This window comes from Genypterus blacodes, unplaced genomic scaffold (assembly GCF_046128005.1).
Source record: "Genypterus blacodes isolate CSIRO-AG114 ecotype Tasmania unplaced genomic scaffold, CSIRO-AGI_Gbla_v1 ptg000012l_1, whole genome shotgun sequence".
Lineage (NCBI taxonomy): Eukaryota > Metazoa > Chordata > Actinopteri > Ophidiiformes > Ophidiidae > Genypterus > Genypterus blacodes.
The window spans coordinates 2,194,788-2,217,060 of record NW_027466826.1 but is presented as its reverse complement, the minus strand read 5'-3'; the positions used below and the strand labels follow the sequence as shown (position 1 = coordinate 2,217,060).

The 22,273-nt window shown below is 43.3% G+C and overlaps 1 protein-coding gene across 1 annotated transcript in view; it reads right to left on the bottom strand.

The window, feature by feature from the left end:
- Window positions 1-5,968: 5,968 nt before the first annotated feature.
- The window catches only part of disc1 (DISC1 scaffold protein), a 33,806-nt gene continuing 17,501 nt past the window's right edge, over window positions 5,969-22,273 (bottom strand). Inside the window, exons 10-14 of the mRNA XM_076165365.1 lie at window positions 20,330-20,390; window positions 15,511-15,754; window positions 13,282-13,326; window positions 8,738-8,860; window positions 5,969-6,652 (exon numbers count right to left, since the gene is read on the bottom strand). Coding sequence (XP_076021480.1) covers window positions 6,407-6,652; window positions 8,738-8,860; window positions 13,282-13,326; window positions 15,511-15,754; window positions 20,330-20,390 — 719 coding nt within the window. The 3' untranslated portion in view covers window positions 5,969-6,406. The remainder of the gene's footprint in view (window positions 6,653-8,737; window positions 8,861-13,281; window positions 13,327-15,510; window positions 15,755-20,329; window positions 20,391-22,273) is intronic.

Genomic DNA, 22,273 nt, shown 5'->3' with positions numbered 1-22,273 from the left:
TAGGATGACTTCATTCACATCAGTGGACTGTTGTAAGTATGAGGACATTTTAATGTTCAGTATCAGATCAGACATACAGAATCTGACCCCTTTTAGCTGGGATCAACCTAGGCAGCACAATGACACCCATGGGTGAACACATTAAATTAATAAACAAAATGACCTCGTATTAATACCAGGTCAGGTTTGGACTGCAACACAGGATTAACTACAGATTTAACCACAGACGAGAATAATCCATTAACTGATGCGATCCTAATTAAATATACATTTAAATTTATAGTTTATCTTGTGTCTTGCCCTTCAAAAATTAATAAACTACTGAATTTTATTTCCATTCTCTCAAATTTGACCTTTTGTATTATTCTTTTTTATTTTTTGCTATTATTTCCTCTGTTTTCACACCCACAGAGCAATAAAAGGACCTCTAGTTGGACATACATTTTTTTTTAATTAAAATTAATTATGAAACATGAATTGTGAAATAGACTCATTGGAGATATTTATCGTAACTCTGATGTTGCAATTAGTCTTTATTAGTTATTCTGGGTTTTACTTAACATAAACAAAATTCAGAATTTACTAAAAGCTTTTATTTGTTTTGTATTGACATTGGGATTCAGCACGATGTAAGCACTGACACAAGGCAACAAAGAGATTGCTCAAAGGAACCTTTCAAGTACCTTCCCTCCTTCTGCACCAATGAACCATGACCCATTTTAAGGACCAAGCTGAGGACTATAATTTAGCAAATGTAAACATCTCACATTAACGCTGCTAAAAAACACTCTCTGCTCTGTCACACATGTGTTTTCTCCCAAACAAATCCAATTCCATCTTTCTAGTCAGCTACCTCCTTCCTTGCTTTATTCATTATTCCGCCTGTTAAATATAGTCACCTCACATTTATTAGTTTGTCCAATCTGGTGTATGCTTACTTCTTTCATTCTGACTCATTAATGTTTCTCTCTGCTGCTTCCAGTGTGCAGCTTGATGCTATTTTCATCCTCCTCCTCCTCCCCACTGTCACCAGTTAGGTCCTTCTCCTGCTGTCTGGGGCTCTTCATCCCTGCCTGCCTGCCTGAATTAAGGTGCTGCTCTGTGGAGTGGGAAATCCACCAAAGAGATGTTTGTTTTTAGTTTTTCATTTCAAAGATTTACTCCCTCTCGCACTCCTCGTAATAAATATTTCTCCTGATTCATTTAGGCTCATTTGTCTCTCTGATAGAACTACTAGAACTACTTTTGTTTAGTTCTGCTGCTGGCTGGAGCTCACAAGACAAACGTCCCCAGATTGACAACTAGTGTGTTTAAACACTTTTTTTGTTTTTTGTACACAGTCAACCAAAAAGTTATTACATTTATTGCATTTTTCAGAACTCATTATTCTCATGAGAAACAGTTCTGAAAATGTGTCCGCAATATCAATGCTCATAATAATCAAAGTGGCTCTGGAGCAGATGCAGCAGTAAGTGTTTGTCCTACATGGCCATCAGAAGGTGATATAGAGGCCATTTGCTCTAATTTCATCATCTCTTCTCCTGGTAGTGGACAGGGAAACAGCAGTTCTCTGGGACCTCAGAATCATCAGGAATGTCCTCTTACTGTTCCGCTCTGGACGCAGGCCGGTCCAGACGGACGACTGCTGAGAAGCAAGATCTCCAATCACCATCTCCCTCCTCAGGACAGGAGACCCTCTGAATCTCATTAGGCCAAACTGGCAGCTCAGTGAAAAGGAACAAGGTCTCCTATGGCATAAACCTCCACATCGCTCACAGGAGTTCTCATTACAGTCCACCCCCACCACCAACACCACCGCCCTTTCCCCCAGCCCCTCTCCTAAAGGCAGCCAACTCCATCCATCAGCTCTATTGATCCTGTCTCCTCCTAGTGTGGTACCTGTCTGTTTTTGAGGCTAAGTGGGAAAGATGGCAGGGCTGGCATGATATTTCAGGTTTGCAGTGACAGCCTGCGTCCCCTGGAGATGCTGCAAGGTGAACCAGTGGCTGGGAGTTTTTCCAGCAGGAAGTGTTCTTCTGAAGGTTCCAAATGAAGGAGGCCTCCCTGGAGGAATCACCAACAAACTGTTTTCCTGCAAGAATCTTGACATGATGCTCAGATTCCAGTTGCTTGTGCGGCCCTCTCCGCTATTTGTGAAAGAATATTTTGAGATCCCATTCCTTGATCTTTTACCTCAAACCAAATCCCAACCATTAAACCCTTATTTTCAAAGCCGTGGTGTTCTCACGACTGCTATTTAAGGTTTAACACTGACGTTTCACCAAAGCGCCCGTTTTAGAGAGATTTGATGGTCTGTCACATAGACTTCTTCTTGACTTTGATCTTATTTCTCGGAGAGGTAAGCTTAAGCTTTTAAAGTGATTGCATTGGAGAAAACCATTTCTGAACACTCTGACAAGAGCATTTGATGTCGTTCTTAGACTGCACAGTGTGTGACTTTTGTTTTTGCTAATTTGTCCTGGAAAAACACATTAATCCACAATGTATTCAACATGTTTCTTCACAGGAGTAATAAAGAAGAGGTCATTATGTGATTTTAACTCAGTTGAGGTCTATATTCTCATTTTGTACTATGTATAATTGTGCATGGTTGATCACAACAAAGGGAAACTAGACAGGCACTCATTGGAGCACATACTGTACCTACACCAAGGCTGGAAAAGCAGAGGAGATATATGAAACTTGTCTAGTTCTGATAATCGTGGCCTAAAGGAAGAAGTTATTATGATTAATTTATATTTTGTCTGAATCTTCATAACCGTATGCACACAATAAAAGCATTTGCATTCAATTGAATCAGCATCAGCTAGTCTTTTGTGGCTACTGCCTGTTCCCGTCCAAGCAGATATTTTAGTCCAGCAAATTCGAGTCAGTGAGATTTAAATGTGATTGGTGTCTTATTTTGGCAGACGTTGACAAAAATGACGAAATCCACCCTCATCGCCATGTTGGGAAATCATCATCACTCTCAAATTTCAAAGTACACACGAGCTTCCCATTCCGGTCTCTCTAAAAAGCTTTCAGTTTCCGTGCATAACATCCGAAAATGGCTACTCTGTAAATTAGTCTTTATGAAATGAACATGGAAAAATAGTCTGGATCCAGTCTGAGTGCATCTCCTCCTCCACTGTGCTTTCTCATCCGGCTCTAAATGAGGGAAAATAGGTCTGTTTGTGAGGAGGCTGGATAGCTCCTATCGCTACAGTGTTTATAATTAAGTGAGATTTTCAATGTCAAGATCCAGGCCAGAGGCAAACCAACAGGACAGGCCATTTCCTGTTGTCTCTGCTCCGTCTCCTTCTTTGTTCTTCAGTTTTCTCTGTGTTTTCTACTTTGACAGAGACTCATACACCAAGAAGCTCCACAATTAAATGATTTGAAACGTTTATGTACAAAGAAATTCCCTAATTCCTAATTAATTCAACAGCTGAAAAAGTGGATTTTTTTTTCCCCCCTAAATGTTCCCATTTTTGTATTTTTCATTCATGTTCTGAGTTCCATTAGGCCTCTACAATTGTCTTCTACCTTCTTGTTTATCTTATTCATCTTTTTCATCTACTGGATTTCCTCTTAAATAAGGTATGGGGCACATTTTGACTTGTGTAAGACTCAAAACTCAACATTTAGGACTTGAAACTCAATATTGACTTGTGTCTTCACTGTCAGCACCAAGACTTCCCATTTATTTATAAGTTACTTACTAAACAATTACATGGTTCGAATTCTGTCTATGTCATCAATTTACTCATTTTATTTCTACCTATTTAAAATGTGCAGGTGTCATTTAACTCATTAAATTAGATTCATTTACCTAACTTAATGACTGGTCCTGTTAAGTTCAAATGTAGGAGACAGACCAGTGTCCAGTCTTTGATCGTTTGTTGCATGCACACAACCACACACACTTCTGAGGAGAGCTTCCCTTCAGCGGTGCAATGACCAGAACTGACATGCAGTCACTCACACACTACAGAGGTGTCGTTTTCCCGAGCATGGAAAATTCTCTGAGGAAGTGAAAGGCATGAATACAAAAAGAGCTCAATTTGCATTCATTAGTGGTGCCGGTGACGCCTGCTGAAGTGGTGTGAGGGGAAAATCTCCAATCCGATCTATGAGTCTCCCATGGTTCATAGCGTTCGTACATGTTCCCATCAAACAACACATCAACACACCAGGGAGGCAAATAAATACAGATGAGTGCCTGATACAGATACTCCAACCAAATCCATAATTTATTCCTATATTCAGTCATGAAATTGTCTTCTGAACACAAATGAAGCAGCAGGGGTGGTCTTATTACAATTTGATGTCAGTTTATGTTGTTGACAGGCCGGAGTCGCACAGATTGCAAAAACTAATTTATAATATCTCACCAAACTAGATGATCTTCTGAATTGCTATGGGGAAATAATGTTTAAATATTCTATACTAGATTTAATTACTTATTACCTCCATCAAGGAGCTTTTGCTTCCACCTACAGTAGCTTATTTGTTTTCTAACAATATATACAGTATGATAGCCCCCCAGACACCACCACCATTTTGTCTCCATGGCAGCACAATGTCCCTGTTCTCCATTCTGGTTTGTCCTAATGAACACCCGTCTACTTAAGTTTGTGGCTATGATGAGCTTCATTACTGATTGGGTTATAGGATTTTTTTTTTTATACGAAAATCTATTTGACCATATTTTGACCTTCATTATCAGTCAGGAAGCGACTCATTCTGCCTGTTGATAACCAGCCGGCTGTTTTTCTGTGGCCATTTTATGAACAAAACTGCCACGTGGGGCTCAGTGTGGTGCATGCACAGATTCAATTATGAGGCAGGGGTGTTTGGCAGGATGGTGTGTGTGCCAGACTCTATCTGCATGCCCCCTGAAGCTGATAGATGTGGAGTCTTCTGGCCCAGCGAGTGGTTTGCAACCTGGCAGTGAGTGAGAAAGGCCCATTGTGCAGCGGTGGAAAAACCCCTAGCACTCGGCTGCGTTTACAACCAGGAGCGAGGGACTCCACGCACGCCTTTGTGGATCCCTCAACAGCTCCAGAAACACACGACAGAATCAAACAACACCATCCCACCCACGCCACCGTGTTCTCTGAGAATCTGTTGCCCAATTAGCCACACCACCGCTGGCTGGCTGAGATAACAATAGGCACCGTGTATCCCCTTAAGACCTCACTAGAGGACCTTTATTACCGTACTGATATCTCTGAGATGTCAGCGCTGCCCTCGCCTGCCTGGCAGCATGCCCGCACATTTTATATGAGGGGAAATCACCCGAGGGGCTGTAACTCAATACAAGAAAAAGACGGCAGGACACGACATTAGGCTGAATGCTACATGCTGTAATTAGTGAGACACTGAAAGGAATAAATATGAAATATGGTACAGTGGTTTCAAGCTGCACAGTAAATAAAAAAAACACAAAAATTGGTAAAAGTAAAAACATTTGCTGGTAATTGGAATGAACAAATGAACAAAAAGTAATCAGTGGCAGATAAACAACAAAGTGCATTTAAGACAAAAAAAACAGCAGTTGCAAATACGTTTCTGTGCCAAATTCATCCTTCAGTCTACATGCATGTGACACAGTCGGTTAGAATATTAACTGATAGAAGTTCAAATGCAGATCATCTCTCTCCTAGAAAACAAAATCAAAATATTGCATTTTAATGTATTCAAGTTAGCTCACACGGTAGCACCACAAAATGAATTATTCATGGACGATATTACATGTAACTGATGTCCAGTCGTACTGAAAACACACACAAACACACAAAAACACACAAATAAAGCAAATGTTTCTGAACTTGTGCATGATTACTGCCAGTAAGAAATGTAGATTGTCCACTTGGTCCTCAAACTCAAATATGTAGAGACAAACTACCAAACATTTCAATATTCAAATATTCACCTGGAAATGGCAAAGTTTATAATAAAAAACTATTATAAAACAAAAACCTCTAATAATTGTTTTGCTTTAAGACACCACATGAAAATATAAATATCTGTATTCAAAACAGCTTTCTGGAAAAAAACACTAAGCCGTCTGTTGACTCAGTGGCCTAAGGCACAATTTCTCCCAGCTTAAGTCGTGCTGGTGAGGTCTCGCGAATTCATAAAATCTGCATTAAAGTGTCTTTGAGTCTCACATATTGCATCTATTTCTTTATGAAAATCTTTCATATACAGTATGTTTTGCCAGTTGTAGATGAGTATTAATGTGACTGTCAAGCGGTTGTGGTGTGGGCTTACAGTAAATGGATGTGGGGTCACGTTTACTGAAAAGCTGCAGTCAGACTTGGTGTGTCAGGGGGTCGGCTGATGGAGACAGCCAGTCTAAGTGACAGTGAGAGGTCATACAACACGATGTGCGTCCATGTCAAATATCCCAGCTGTCACTGAAGTACTGGTCCTCTTCCTCCTCCTCCTCTTCCTCCTCCTCTTCCTCTTCCTCCTCATCGTCGATCCCATTTTCCATAAGGTTGCCATCTTGTAACTCATTCCCATCCTCTTCATCTTCTTCTTCTTCATCTTCTTCTTCTTCTTCCTCCTCCTCCTCTTCGAGCTGGACCAGCATGGTCTGCAAAGCGGCTTTTACCTCCTGAACCTCCTTTTCTAACGACAGTGCGGTGAGTTAAGGAGGAAAACTGACGCCACAAAAACAAACAGCTCTACAGTTCTCAAACTGAGCACACATGCCTCAACACTTGAATAACAGACGTGACTCTAGTGGCCTGGGTGGTTAACAGTAACAGCAGAAGACAGGACCTGATGAAGTCATCAATCTCCTATTTGGCCACCAAACTGATTATTGGGACAGATCATCAAGTCATACTCAATTTAACCCCACGCAATTCAGTATTCATGAGGCCTTCTCATCTGTGAATCTGGGTGGCAGTGTGGAGCCCCAGCAAACAGACTGCCCACCTAAATTATTCATAAGCCATCAATGAAACGGGATCGAGGCTGTCACCAGAGGCGGATTGTTTAACCTGCTTAGAAACTCCAATTAATCGTGTGAGTGTCCATCTTAAGTGAGAAATCAGGGGGATGGCTTTGATGGCAGATGGGGGCTGATGGCTCGTTTTGCTCTCTGAATGGACACAGATTGTGCTCATTCATAATTAAATGGCTGATTAGGATCTTTTCATAAAAAGTTCTGTATTTCCCTTAATGCCTCAAGTGATCTTAGAACTGTGAGTACGATGAGTATGAATGAGGTTTGATGCACGTCAGATGGTGTGATGAATCGTAGCACCGTGGAAAGACGAAACCTGTCATCCACAAGTCATCTGTCTGGCAGGTAAAACATACAGTGACATAGCATCACTGTTTTGGATTCATGCCCACAGGTTCTCTCACGATTGTTCATTTTGGTCTGTGAATACCCTGAATCATCTATATAAGCTTAAAAATATATATATTGTGTTTATCTTGCTTTCATTTCTCTCTATTTTCCAAACCCTGACCCTGTTCTTAGCCATTCAGCCACTCCTTGTATTGAGAGCATGGACTCAATAAAGACCCTCAGAGACTGGAGGTTCAGTCTTCATGTCACTATGGCAACAGTTGCATCATCCAGAGTTCATCAAGCTGAAACAGAACAAAAAAAAAAAAAGCAAAAAGAAAACATCCACGGTGCTTTTGCATAATTGCACCGGATTGAAAACCTGAGATGGCTGACAGACAAGGACAGAGAGGGACAGAGAGACCAATCTATATCTGTCTCTGCATAACAGGCTGCACTAGGTTGATGCAAACAGAGGGGTCCAACACTGACCCCTGGCAGCACAGCAGGGGGCATGAATCTCTAATCGAATACAAAAGACTTTGACTTAGAGGGAGAGGCTTTTGAAGGTCTACAAGGAAATGTAAGTATTAAACTAAATAAACCTCTTCATCATTTCTGGGCAGGTTGTGAAAGTATCTTAGGCAGCTTGTGTTGAGATAGCAGAAATGAGGTGTGGCACAAAATAACAGCAGGTTCAGAGGGAAACTTCTTCTTCAGCTCCGTTACGAAATACTGCTTTCTTTTTACCTCCCCTAATAAGCCCACGGTGTTAGAGGGGGTGGAATGAGAGAAACACGGTAATCTATTTCCAATCAGCTTTCTAATTAGCACGGAAAATGATGTATTGTGACCTGTAATCAGCTTCAACACTTTCACTTGAGTCATTATCATGGATATTGTAATTTCCTCTGAGCCGAGTGGACGTGGGGCAAAGGAGAGGAGAGGAGGGGAAGTGTCGGTGGGAGGATTGACATTAAGATATGATGGGTGCAGAGTCATTACGGTGACATTCCACTATCTGCCACGGCGCCGGGGCCCTGTCTGCCCACTTTAATCTCAGCCTATGGTGACTGGCAGCCCGCATCAACAGCCCTCTAATAACCTTGCTTGGACTTTTACCATTTCATTTTCCAGTGGGCACATTCAGCCTGTCAAAATAAATGCTCGAATCCCACTTTATCTCCCCCCCCCTCAAATAGACCCATAATGTCAGATGGGACAAGCTAGGTTTTCTGTCTAAAAAACATAGAGTCAAGCCAAATAACAGAAGCAAGTTTAAATGTATTTGGATGTGTTCCGGAAGTCAAAACGACATCTACGAAAACGTCCCAAGACAGATGGATAGAGTCCGCATTACACCCACAAGACATTACGTGCGATTATATATGATATACTGCATTTACGCTGAGAAAGGATATGGGTTAGGGCCTGGTCTCGGTTTAGTATGGCCGTCTGCAATTCATCTTCCAAGGTCATTAGTCTGTCACTGATCAACTCGCATCGCTCTGTCAGGTCCACTGCTTCAGCCTCGCTGCACTCGTCCTGCCAGGAAAAAGGAAATCAGGGGTAAGAAGATGGATTAAAACACAAAAAAGAAGAAGCTAAGAGTCACGACCATCACATCAAACCAGCTTCAGTCTTGGCATTATCACAGTGGAACGCAGTTGTGTTTTGTTATTTCAGATGAGGAGTCAAAAGCAGTAATAATAAGCAATAACTGATGCACAATGAGTGTAGTTGTAAGATGTGATGTCATTTATAATATATTTACGTTCCAGACAGTATCCCTTTCTCTATCTTTACAATGATGTATTATGATACCTGGATTTCAATATGGGCTCCATTAGTCACCTTATGCTGCTCAGGCAGACCTGTCAGCACTGTGAAGTATTATTAGACTTATAGATAAATGATTCATGCAGCGAAGTATGTGTAAATGTCTGAATACAGATAATTACACAGACGAGGTATCTGACAAACTCTCCACAAACACCACAGACATTTTATGTTGCTTAGCTCACAGTGAAGACAGATTTAACAAATGTTTTAATGGCAGTAAAATGAAAAGCTTTTAATCACAGTGTATTTTATGTAATCTCTGAGGAGTATGTAATTGTTATATATAGTGGATTGACAAATTAAACCATTTTATATCCTCAAGAGTGTTCTTTGTATAATAGTTAACGATAAATCTACGATTATGTTTCCAATTCATTAACGTTTTATAAGCGTACTCAAGTGAAAACGAGCCAAATAAAGCAAATTAAGATTCTTTATTCCATGGAAAAATGATAAAAGTGCAGTTATACCTTTACAGCAAATCATTTTTCTTTTAACATGATTTGTTCCGTGCTTTGTTTGATTGCTTTAATTTCAGTATTGGATTATAAAGCCTTCAGGTGATATACAATATTGTAAAACTATTCTTAATCCAAAATGACACTTACAGTCCTTTCACATGAAATCTTACGACAGCAAAAGCTTACTTACCATTGACCTAGAAGTATGTAGAAGAAACAAATATTGCATAACTGAGCCTCTGTTAATGCTTATGTTACTGATTTACACATGTAAACCTGCGCGGCACATGTTGGGTGGAACCGAGTCGGGCGGAGCACTAAAGCAGACTGGTTGGCTTTGCTGGTCTTGCTTATGCATGTAAATGTCTTTGTGGACAAATACACCACTTGGAAATCCTGATTACCGGGGAACACTTAAGTCTTCACACTTGCAGTCCGGCAACAACACCAAAGCTGAACCAGGAAGTAACTCTTGTTATGTCATAGAAGTCAATTAGTTTCCAAGACTTTGCTCAGAAGCTAAACCAGTTTGCTGGAAGACACACAGGCCAGCGCTGTTGTGCTTGAGACAGTTAGGGTCACTTGCGGACACTGTTGGCTGAGTGTGTACTGGTGGATGAGGAGCAGCAGAGTGCAGTAGGGCATAATTAGAACAGGCCCCTCTGCAGACACCATGTCCTAGTTTCTCTGTACTTATCAAGCATAGAGAACACAAATACGCACGTGAGAGTACACAGCCACATTCAAACAATACACACCCACCCGGATGCGCACAGAGCTCACTGTTCTCGTCTGACAACACAACCGACGTCTCGTCTGACTCATAGGCGCAGGTAGGAAATATCAACTCCCTGCAGCTCGCTGGTGTCAGGACAATCACCCGAAAGTCTCACCTCTGTCCTGGAATAGCATCCGATTTCAAGATGACGCAATACCCCGAAAGAAATACACGACAACAACAGGCCTGAGGCGTGACAAGATGTACAAGTCATCCCTCATGTAATTAAGTGATTACGTACGGTGTAAAAAACAGCCTACAGGATAACGTTTCATTTTGATGTGTTTGGGAGGCAGTGAATGAACAAAGATTCTAGTCTTGAGAAACACCAACACAACCACAGGACACAGAACAATCACAGTGAGAGCGTCACTGCTGAAGACATCCTCCACATTTCACTATCAAAAGCTTTCTCTGCTGCCTCTGACCATAACAACGCACATTAGTACAAACCATAAGTACACAACAAACAGTACACAAATGCAGTCAAACTTGAGCAAATTATTTATAAATTCCATATCCGGCTCGTGTTTGCTCTGTTATGTCGACTTAAGCAGTAATGACTGAGGTGGTGGGTAATTGTGTATGATCCCATGGGTGTTGTTAGGCCTTAACACTGTGGCTGGGCAATACTGAGCAACAATATTGCGTCGGTACTACACTCAAGGTCATAATTGCTTTCACGCACAATAAAGCAGCTGATTTCATTTTAGGCTCCAAAGGAAATTTACAAGCGTGCCATTAACAAATTGTCTTTGTTATCACTGCTGCGCTCAACACTTTGAAACGCTATCAGGCTTCAAGATCAAGTGTTGGAAATAAATGCAAATAATTAACATATATACGTCACATTCTGTCACCTCATGTACCACTTCCTGTGTTATTTTGAAACTCATGTGTCTTGTCTCTGTTTCAGGAGTCTTTACTTCCTATCCTCCTGTGCTTCCCCTACCTGCCTCCCCTAATGTCGTTCACTTGTGTCTCGTTGTCTCCTCCCCTGTCTGGTTAATATACCCCTGTGCTCTGTGTCTTCTTTGTCAGTTTGTTATCGTTCGTGGCTTCCTTGTGTTTGTATCCTCGCGACAGTACTCTGCGTCTGATCTAGTTTTACCTGAGTACCTACCCATGCCTGCACCTGACCTCGTCTCCCCTCTCCAGCCCTCGGATCTACGCCTGTCCTCGACTTCGTCTCTCGCCACCAGCCCTCGAAACCTACCCTGCCTGTCCCCGACGCTGCCCCCAGCCCGCTCCTTTGGATAGCTCTTATCCAATCTGAATAGTTCCTTTTTGAAACTGTTAATCTGCGCTTTGGTCCTCTGTTCTGTTAAACCGTGACAATATGGTCATTGACATTTCTTATGTTGTGCGCAAAGTCTGTAAACTTTGTGTTAAGACTGGTGGGAATATTCTACAAAATTGTCATCAAAACTCAATCATTAAATCCGGAACCTTTCAATCAAAACGCACCAATATATCAATACGTTTTCCGTGTTTTTTCACAGTGGGTCACTATAAATCCTGGACTGTAAGGACCTTTAGAGGGCAAAACGACAATTAGTAGAGATTACAAGGAAATAGAGTAGAGCCAACACACACACACTTACACACACCAATCAATCTCCATTGTGGCAGTGGGGCAGCTGAGCCGCAGCTAAGTGGAAATCATTTACTTAAAGTCATTATGGAAAGGAGAAAGAGGTCAGAGAATTCTCACTCACACACACACACACACATTGCAGCACCCTCAAAACACACATAGTGACATCATTTAACAGCTATTACATCTTCTGATTCAGTGACACATTATACTTTATTCTCAGCATGGCAGAAGACGCAGTTCATTAATTTTCCAATGTGGTTAAGTTGCATGTTTCACATATACAGTGCAGTCACACTCATATGTCCACCATCTGCATAAATAATAATCTCTAAAGGGGGTTGGAATATTAAATCAATAGTCTATCAGATGGTGATCATTGTATATTGTGGTTTAAAGAACATTTGTGAAGGAAAAATAATGGTTTTGTTGCTTTTCAGGTATTCTGTGACTAAATTACAGTCCGTTAAAGCGACATGTAGATGAAGATACTGTGTGGACAGCTACAACATGTAACATGCAATGACAGAATTGGCATCGCCTCCTACTTGTCCGTGATTTGGGCCATAAAATAAACGACTGAACAGCAGAATGGAGCACATATTGAACACACTCGACATGCTAACCTTGTTAGCTTGAACATGTGGCGGTTAATCTCGATATGTTACTACCTTTCCACAGCATCACTTTGATTTGCTATGGTTAATCAAAGATGTAATTTACTTAATGTTAACCACGTGCACCTGATCCTCTCTTTTCATGCACTTAGTTATCTGTCTCCGAGTTTTACCACGCTCATCACCAGCCTTAAACGCAAGGCACGGCTGGCTCGGACACACAAATGCAGAATGTGCATGCTTCAGCACTCGTTCAGATCAGGTCCCTGCCCAACAATCCGCTCCGCCAGAGTTTGTTTGTGTCTAGATCGAGGCCACTTCCCCCAGATTTGGTCCACGCACAAGTGCGATCGCTTTGTTCAGACCGTCTCAAATTAATCGCACCGAGGAGGGAAAAAGCAGTCTGAGTCAACATCACCTTAAATGCATGAATGTATGAATGCTAAGCAGGGCAGCGCAGGAAAAACAGAACACACGCTCAGCAAAACCCTGGATAAATAGAGGTTTAAAGGACTGTGTCAGCTCTGATAGTTTCTGGGATTTTCATGTAGATGAGTATCGATCAGACAGTCTAAATGGTGATAGAGGTCATGTGTAAGTTGAGGTCAAGTGCTGGGTGCTTGATGGATGGTGTCGCAGCAGTTTGAGTGTTACTGTAGGCGCTGACTTACCTCTGTCTGGTTTTCCTCCATGCCGAACAAAAACTCCTCCAATTTCTGCAACAAAAAAGGGAAAGATTTATGGAGGCCACACAGTCATAAACCTGCTCATGAATTATTGAAAATGCAATTACGTTAGCTGTGTACTGTATGTGTGCAGCAACATCATAATGAGAAGAGGTTGTAATTATTCATCACCAAAACTGACAAGGGGAAAATAGATTAAGTGGCTCATCTGTACTGCAGGTTCCTTTGTTAGTATTCAGAGTGTGTAATTGCAGGTCCCTAAAGCCACAACGTATTGTTCCTGGCTTTAGGGTGAACACATACGAAGGGGCAGTAACAACAAATGATAAAGTTTTAATTATTATTTTCTAATTAGAAATTGTAATCACAGGTGAAGTTTTGGGCCACAGATGACTTCTAACACATCAGATCAGATAATGTCAAGTCATTTCAGGGAATGTGGAAGTAAACAAGTCTGCAGCTGGATTTCATTTCTTTTTAAAATTCCATTCTGCTCCAACCCGCAAAAATCAGTCAAAAGCAGTTTGGTAACAGAAAGCAACATTTGAACAGAATAACAATGTCCTTGAAGAGGTGAAAATGTGTGTTTTCAAGGGAGCGGGAGAAAAAAAAGCTGTTAAATATGTGAATATTTGGAAGATCTACGACTATTTTCCAGAGCAAAACCAGAGCTGCATGACAAAATTGGCCTCTACGGTGTCTTGATTCTTCTCCTCTATAACAGACAATGGTTCCCTGACGATGTCCGGCATGGACATTAATCTCTGCCGTTGCGTGGATACTGAAAACCTGCTGCCTCTGGGTCTGACATGTTGCTTGTTTTCAGACCCAGGCAGCTGTTATTTTGCAATGAAAACAGAGAGAAAGAAATAAGTGCTTGGCTATCTCACCTTTCACTTCCTGGAGAAATGTTAGAAGGAGGGGCCAGGCTTTAAAGAGGAGAAACAAAGCAGAGAGAAACAAAGGGAATGCAGAAAAGAGATCCATGCAGTTCCTTTAATGCATTCAGACATGCCAGAGGAAGAGCAGAGTGTGTATATATGGTTGTGCATAGATGGGGCTGTGAGCATGTGTTAGGAGAGTTAAGGGGGAAACAGGCAATGGACAAAGTGAGAAAATAAAAAATGCACATTGCAAGTGGAAAGTCTGCCAATAGGAAGAGTAAACATGCACCAGTGCACAGGGCATCATTAACAGCCATTTGCTTATGGCCAGAGTCCAGTACATCCATATTGAGAGGTGACAGAATGATAAATTCAGAGTACTGCTGGAAAAACAGCAAATATGGATAATCACAATTTGCCAAAGCCAAAATAAAAAAAATACAGCCCTTCAAAAACACGTCTGGCAAGTATTTCTCTAATAATTTTGGCTCTGTCGGCTCTCAGACGAGCCTGTCTGACTGTGTGGGTGGAAGGAAGTGTGAGGAGAGGAGAGAGTATGTTCAGTCAGGGCCTGAGGGGCTGTGGACTTCACATAACTCTGGGATAACTGGGATAGATCAGCAAAGAGCGCACACACACACACACAAACACACACATACGTTCAATACCACATAATCCATGTAATGATGCAGACACAGAGCCTTATATCTTGGAAAAAGCCTAAATGTTTCCAAATGGTTGCCTCGCCCACCCACACATTTTCCTTGTTAAGAAATACCTTCGAGCAAAACCACTAATAGACACCCTGACAGTGTTTGCTCTGATTACGTCCTCTCCGGTCAAGCGGGAAGCCCGACCCAGCATGCACACTTTCTTTAAGGTCAGGCTTCGCACAACAGAGGAGACGCAAGTGCATCATTGTGGAGGCAGTAGCTCAGTGGGTAGAGCTTCCGCTTGGGAACCGGAGTGTCGCCGGTCCGAGTCCCTGCCGAGGTGCCCCTGAGCAAGGCACCTAACCCTCAATTGCTCCCCCCTCTGCGAAGGGTGGTAGTGTAATCCAATGTAAGTCGCTTTGGATAAAAGCGTCTGCCAAATGATCGTGATGATGATCGTGATCTAAACACAGACTCTCCTCATTTGAACCTTGTGAAATGGTGTGACATATGAGCGTAAATGTGAACCACAAGAGAGTAAATGCCTTCCGATTCAGACTATACAGACGCTTTACATCACCAGCTGCAAACATCAATAAAGCACATCCTTGAGTAAGCACGCATGGGCATGAGATGAATAATACATGATGTGTTGTTAACAAGGCCTTTACCGTTACCTTGGTGAACTCTGAGTTCTGTAAGTTGGCCTCAGGACACCAACGGCCTCCCAAAGCAGTCAGCATGGCACAGTCCTCTTCGTCTTTGCTGCAGGGCTGAGCGAGGGGAAAAGCCACTTCGGCTGCGATGTCTTCCACATCTGCTCCGCTGCAGCTAGGGGTCCGCAGCTGGAGGCCTCGCAAAAACAGGTGACAAGCCTCCAGGTCTGCCTCCCATATCCGCTCCAAGCCCGGACAGCCGCAACTACGGGGAGGAAATGACCAGCATATAAGTATAGGATATGTAACAACACACTGCGAGGTGACGCAACATGACTCAATATGTAAGCAATCTTGCTGGCATTCAATTTTCAGAAGCAGCAACACAATACTACAACACTGTCTGTCACAATATTGCACACTGTCAATACTGCCTGGGTACAAAATGCAGGTGCAACATCACATTTTGGCGTCTCAGAGTTGCTGTTTCCAGAGTGTTTGTTTTTGTATTTCAGACCGCCTCGGACCCTGCAGTGCATTATGACACCAATACACCAGCGGCTCTTACAAGTTGGTGCATCACAGCTCTTAAGTGGCTCAAGCTGATCAGGTGCAGACAGAATTCGGACATTCGTGTCATCACTGTAACTTTTAAGCAACAAGAGAAAAAAGCAGAACTCTTGTTGCTATAGTGACGTACATAATAGACCTTAATATAAATCTGACATTGACAATCATTGACAAAATGTACAGGAAGTGGGTTCCCTCTGGGTAGTTTGCCCTTTTCTTCAAAGAGCAGCAGCAGAGAGCGAGAGAGGAGACCTTCCATGTGTTTATCACTGCAGGGTCACTGACTAGAAGGTCAGGGTGAAGAAAATAAGAAACGATTTATTTTTGTTTCTTTGACCACTGAGTTCATGTTCAACCGGGGTGAAAACAACATTCTGGCTCATTCAGTCATTTTGCTACCTTTTGTCTCTGCAGGTGTAGATTGGTCGTTTGTGCTTTACAGTAATGGGATAGCGGTTGCTGTGCTAAAAGGTCAATGACATAATGGATCAAATTTGATAATGCTACTACGATACCTTATGAGGATGGGAATTATAGCGCTGATGTTGAATTATCTGTGGGTCTTTTTTTGTGAAAGCCAGCTGGGAAAGGTTTTTCATTTCAGTAAATGTATGAAAACCTCACCGACTGAATCACATTTGCAACCTTTGACCTTTTAAATATTCATATTTATTCCCTTTTTCTTTTTCTTTTTCTCCACCTGACCTTTAGATAACAAATCATTCCCAAATCATTACAGATCCAGGTGACATTTCAGGAAGTAAATCGATTGATCATTTTAGAAATTCAATTCAAAAATGTAAATTGCTGCTTTGGTTTTACTTAATAAATGAATAACATGGAACAAACTGAGGCTGACAGGATTTGGGATGCATCAAACTCAGGAGGAGAGCCCATCTGTAAATTGCGTTTCCTTCACTGAAAAGCTGCTGCCTCTCTGTAATATGTAAACCAATCTCTTGCGGCGATGACGTCCCTGAAATATTGAATGCCAGTTGTTTTCCAGCCCATCTCCTGCTTGAAAAGGCTGCCAACCTCTGCACCTCGCCAAAGCACGTCTCTCAGTCGTGCTCTAACCTTCATTTGGCGCGCAAACAATAGAAAAATTGCTCTGCCCATCCCCCTGCCCTCGCCAATTCGGTACTCAACACCGCCGCTTCTGAATTTTCTGCTATAGCAGCGTGCACCCGGTGAGCCGTGCCATTGTGATTTGTCTCTCTTCTGAAGTGGCGAGGGACACACGCACACAAATACGGACGGGCACACATGTGAATTCACACATGTGCCCGATTTACGCACCCATAAATCATTCTCTGTGGGGATTCTGTGTTGTACAATAATAAATTCCGCTAAAACTGTCAAAGCCAGCCTCATCTATCACAAAAGCTGCTCTTCGATGACAACCGCAATTCATTACAAATAACCTTCATTGGCATTAGTGTTCCGTACACTTTCACCGTCTGAACATGGCCGTGATTGTGCTGTCCTCTTGTCAGTCGGTGTGAACTCTTTGCTCGTGTGTTAATTGGTGGCAGCAGGTTGGCGTGCCATCTGACAGTGACACGTGTGGGCGTGCTGTTCTGCTGATGGCCTCGTAATAAGAAGGAGAGACAGACAGGCACAGTCCGTCTTCTGTCTCGCACCCCCGTGTGGGACTTCTGACTGACAGGACTGCTCTTTCTCCTTGAGGCATAGAAATTTTACAAAAGAGGATTATAAATATATCTTTGGAAGAGAAGCAATGCTTTTACACCTAAATACCTCCTGTTTGATCTGCAGCTCATGATGTTAGAGCGAAAGGGAATAGGGAACAACAGGCGGACTTATAATACACCAGTCCCTGCAATATGGTGGCTCCCCCAAACATAATAAATGAAAAAAAATCACTCATTAAAAAGTGAGAAGAAGATTAGAAATGTCACCTCAGTGGTACGTCTCAAGCGACAGCAGCTGTGCAGAGGTGCTAATAATACGGCGAAATGCAAGGTGCTGACGATTGGATGAGGTGAGACGGTTTGGTGTCTGTGAATGTTTTTACAGCAGCTAAATGAGAAGTGAAGATTCTTCTGTTTCCATTACACTTGCCCGATGCACCTCCAAGCCTGCTGTGGCTTAAATATCATCACATTTAAAAAAGAGTTTCCCTGTCCAGATGTTTCCACGTTTATACACTCAGATCCTGCCTGGGTGTATTGCATGTGCTCGCACACTCTGCACCTCTACACCTTGTAGATGAGAAAATATCTTAAAATCTAAGCAGAAATATTGTTCAATGTGTAAAAATACAGTTTGAGGAGCGCTTTCTAATGAAACATACACTGTACAAACAACAGTGGGGTGCTGCTGATCTGAATAAAAATGTGTTTGTTCCCGCAACACGCTTAAAGCGCCTGTCTGTGATTTAACATCCTGTTCTAGTCTTTAGCAAGGAAGAGATAATTAGTTTTTTCAACACGATCTGTCTCCACGGAGACCAGATATCTCAGCAGTACTAATCTCCCTCTCTGTCGTACCTTCCCCCTCCCTCTCTCCTCACCTCCCTTTACCACAGCACTCTGTCAGCGCTAACGTACATTAGCTGATGAAATTTGTAGTGCATGAAGGTGCCTGTGTGCAAGTATAAATGATGACAATCAATGAGTGGCCTCTTGCCTAGTCAATCAAGCCCAAATATGTGCCAGTGTGCCAATTTGGACACGAGCGTTGGATCACTGCTGGTTCTCGCCTAAAGCCTTTGCTGTTTATGTGATCTGATCTGGACGCCTTCCCCTTATGGAGCCTGATCCAAGGTACAGAGCCAATCAATTAATTTAAGAAGAGATGAGCAGGAAAATCAGTTTATAATGTGTTATGACAACAATAATGCCCCGAGGGAGATTTCTTTAGGGCGCTCATGCTCGTGACGATGATGTGGTTAGATGCTGCGTGAAAAAGAAAAAAAAACAAACACACAAAGCGACCATCTGCCCTATTGATGGTAAAGGTCCCAAAGCGTGTTTGCCTGCTGGGCTTTGAGATCCCAGTCATGTCCCTCCTTGACCACCACATACACACTCCAGCCCGCCCATCCCTCGAAAACACAGAGCTCGATGTGACTGAATCCCGGCTCACACACGGGCAGATGACCCTGCCTCTCCAAGGATGCTACACAGCCAGCCAAGCCCGTCTCCCGACACACTACAGTAAGAGGCAGGGGTCAAGCAGACACACAATGCCTCTGACAATATCGGCTTTTCGAGAGTCCAGGTGTGCCCTTCCTCTCCACTGCAGCCCTGACCTTCCTATTCTGAGCACTACAATGACAGCCTGAGAGAAAAGCTCACGCGGCGCACACAGATACACCATCAGCTCTAGTCACCATCTGTAAAACATAAAATAATGTGAAAATCAGGACTGATTGCATCGCAGCTGCTGGGTGCCGTGTTCTGAGGGAATGAGCTAAGCAGCGCTAATCTCCATAAAGAAGCACAAACAGGCACACATTACGATCATTTGGCAGACGCTTTTATCAAGGGCGACTTACATTACATTACCACCCTTCGCAGAGGGGGGAGCAATTGAGGGTTCGGTGCCTTGCTCAGGGGCACCTCGGCAGGGACTCGAACCAGCGACCCTCTGGTTCCCAAGCGGAAGCTCTACCCACTGAGCTACTGCCTTCCCTCACACACGGTGTTAACAGTTGACTCGGTTCCAGGCCTCGGCTCAAAAAGTCAACCAGTCAGCACATCGCAATGCTGTTGTGTAACTGCCAGCCTGCGTAAAGTAAACTACCGTGCACCACAACAGACCTGAGACAGGAAAGAGATGAGGCAGGGACAGCAATATTGTTTTGTCTGTGCAGAGATGGAGGGAAGTGAGAGACAGAGAGAGAGAGAAGAAGAGAACAAAAGGGGGAAGAGGTAGACAAAAGGTGTGAGACAGGTTGAGGTGTGAGAGTTGAGGGAGTTGAGGGAGCGGTAGAAAACAGCGTGGGAGGAAGGTGTGACTACATGAGGCGGTGGGTGAGGCGGCGTAATGAGGAGACAATGCTCTGGTTTTTAGAGGACAAACAAAGGTGAGACACGAGTCCTCTGAGATTCTTTGTTGCTCTGCTTCCTGATTTATTTATTCTTTGCTCCTCACACTGTGGAATATCGAGTCTTAATGTGTGTGTTAATACAACACAGGGAAATGTGGCCGAGCCGAACCACAAGTGGGCGGCTGTTGAGAGGGGGGGGGGGTGGGGGGGGGGGGGGGGGGGGGGGAGAGAGAGAGAGAGAGAGACTCTTACCTGTGCAATCTGTCCTCCAGCAGCTCGATATACTTGCTCGTGTTCTCTTTCAGCCTGCTTTCTGCATGCAGACAGAATCAGAAAGACAACCAGTTATTTTCACTTCATTTACCACTTTAATTAGCCATGATCGGGTATCCTAGCAACAAATCACGGCTCCGATATCATTAAAAGTGACTCTCCATTAGCTATACAGCGTATTGGGCGCTATTAGGAAAGGTAGTCCTCACAGTTGGGGCTGGTAAAGATGCACAGCTGGATCCCCACTTACAACAATCACACAATAGCAGTACTGAAAGCGTGCAACACAATGCCTGATTTTCTTTGGGGCATAAAGGATGGATGGATAGCTTATGCTGCTTTGTGCCCCCGTCTGCCAGCAGTGTGAGGCGCCTGAGGAGGCTCACGGGCCGGGTGAGCTGTAGGATGGCGAGGAGGGCATTCTGAGCGGCGTTAATGAGCTCATGTATGAAACATGAGAGTATGCCCCCCACAGCTGCAGACCTTTGAACACAATAGAAGCACTTATATGGAATTGCACCACACGCATACTGTACGTCTGCGCATAAGTCGACAAACCCACTTGGCGTTCTCTACCCTCCCACACGCTCGTCTAACTCCTGCTCTCTCCCCAGTTCACCAGAAGTCACATTGACATATTGGAACCTAATTGGCTGTTCTTTCTCTGTTTTAAAAAGGAGATATAATTTGTATTATTGTCTCTGATGATGGTTATTAGATGGTTATCATCTTCAGGATGAGATGGGTGGGGTGGGGGGGCAGAAAGGGAAAATGGCTGAGTGAAAGTGACACACACATATACATGTTCCTGTCTATGTTTTGAGGTAGAAATAAGATGGAGGTTGTCAATCTTGAATGGGATTGCGAGAGCGAGAGAGTGTTTGAGAGAGAGAGAGAGAGAGAGAGAGAGAGAGAGAGAGAGAGAGAGAGAGAGAGAGAGAGAGAGAGAGAGAGACAGATATTGCCATTTACTGTACATTCAAAGTGGCCAAATCTGCTCATTCAAAGGAGAGAGTGGCTATCGTATGTCTGTGAACATATCTGGGGTGTGTGTGTGTGTGGACCAGACAGCTCACTTACCGCCCCTCTAATTGCTATGTGAGATCCTATCCCACCTGACAGAGTTTCCCTTGTCAACTTCCATTCATACCATCTCCGTTAAGCACCATGCAAGGAGATAGCCTCTGAATAATATATGGGGAATTAAGCCTGGCTGTGGCTGGCACAGGGCGTGCAGAGCTGCAAAGATGACAAAGGCTTCAACCAGAAACAATCCAGAAACGGATTTAGAAATAAACCGATGAAGACTTGAGGACGATGCAGACACCGGGCGTATCAACATCTTTCTGTTCTGCGCTCAGTCTGAGGGAGTCATTGCGCCTTCCCTGTCACCATGCCAACCACTGGCACACCGGCGAGAGTCCTCTCTGGCGTGGCAGATGAAAATAGTCGTTTCTTTATGCAGTGATTTCTGAGGCAAGGCAATGGGATGAGACATCAAGCAGGAAGACACAGCGAGCCTCCTCCCGAGCCGATTGGAACCAGAGAACCGGGCGATATTACCCGCTTCCTGTAAAGCCCACGGGGGAGGCTGCTGTCATTGGCAGGCCGTGTGAATAAAAGTCAGCTCTTAAAAAGCTTAGAAAGAGAGACACTCTGTTAGGCTCCGATACACGCAGGCAGCAGCACATTTGGTGTTGAAGAAATACTCATAACGCCTTTCAGCAAGTCTGCATTGGAAAAATTCATGAGCTCCGTCTCCCCTCACACCACTGATCCCAGCGTGCACTAAACACCACTGATTGCTTCCAAAGACTGTGGCCAAAATCAAAGAGGCTGTTCATTCATAATATGAATAAAACACAAGAACCACAACGAGAATGTGACTTGACATTAATGCAACCCATGCCAGGGAGATTTAGC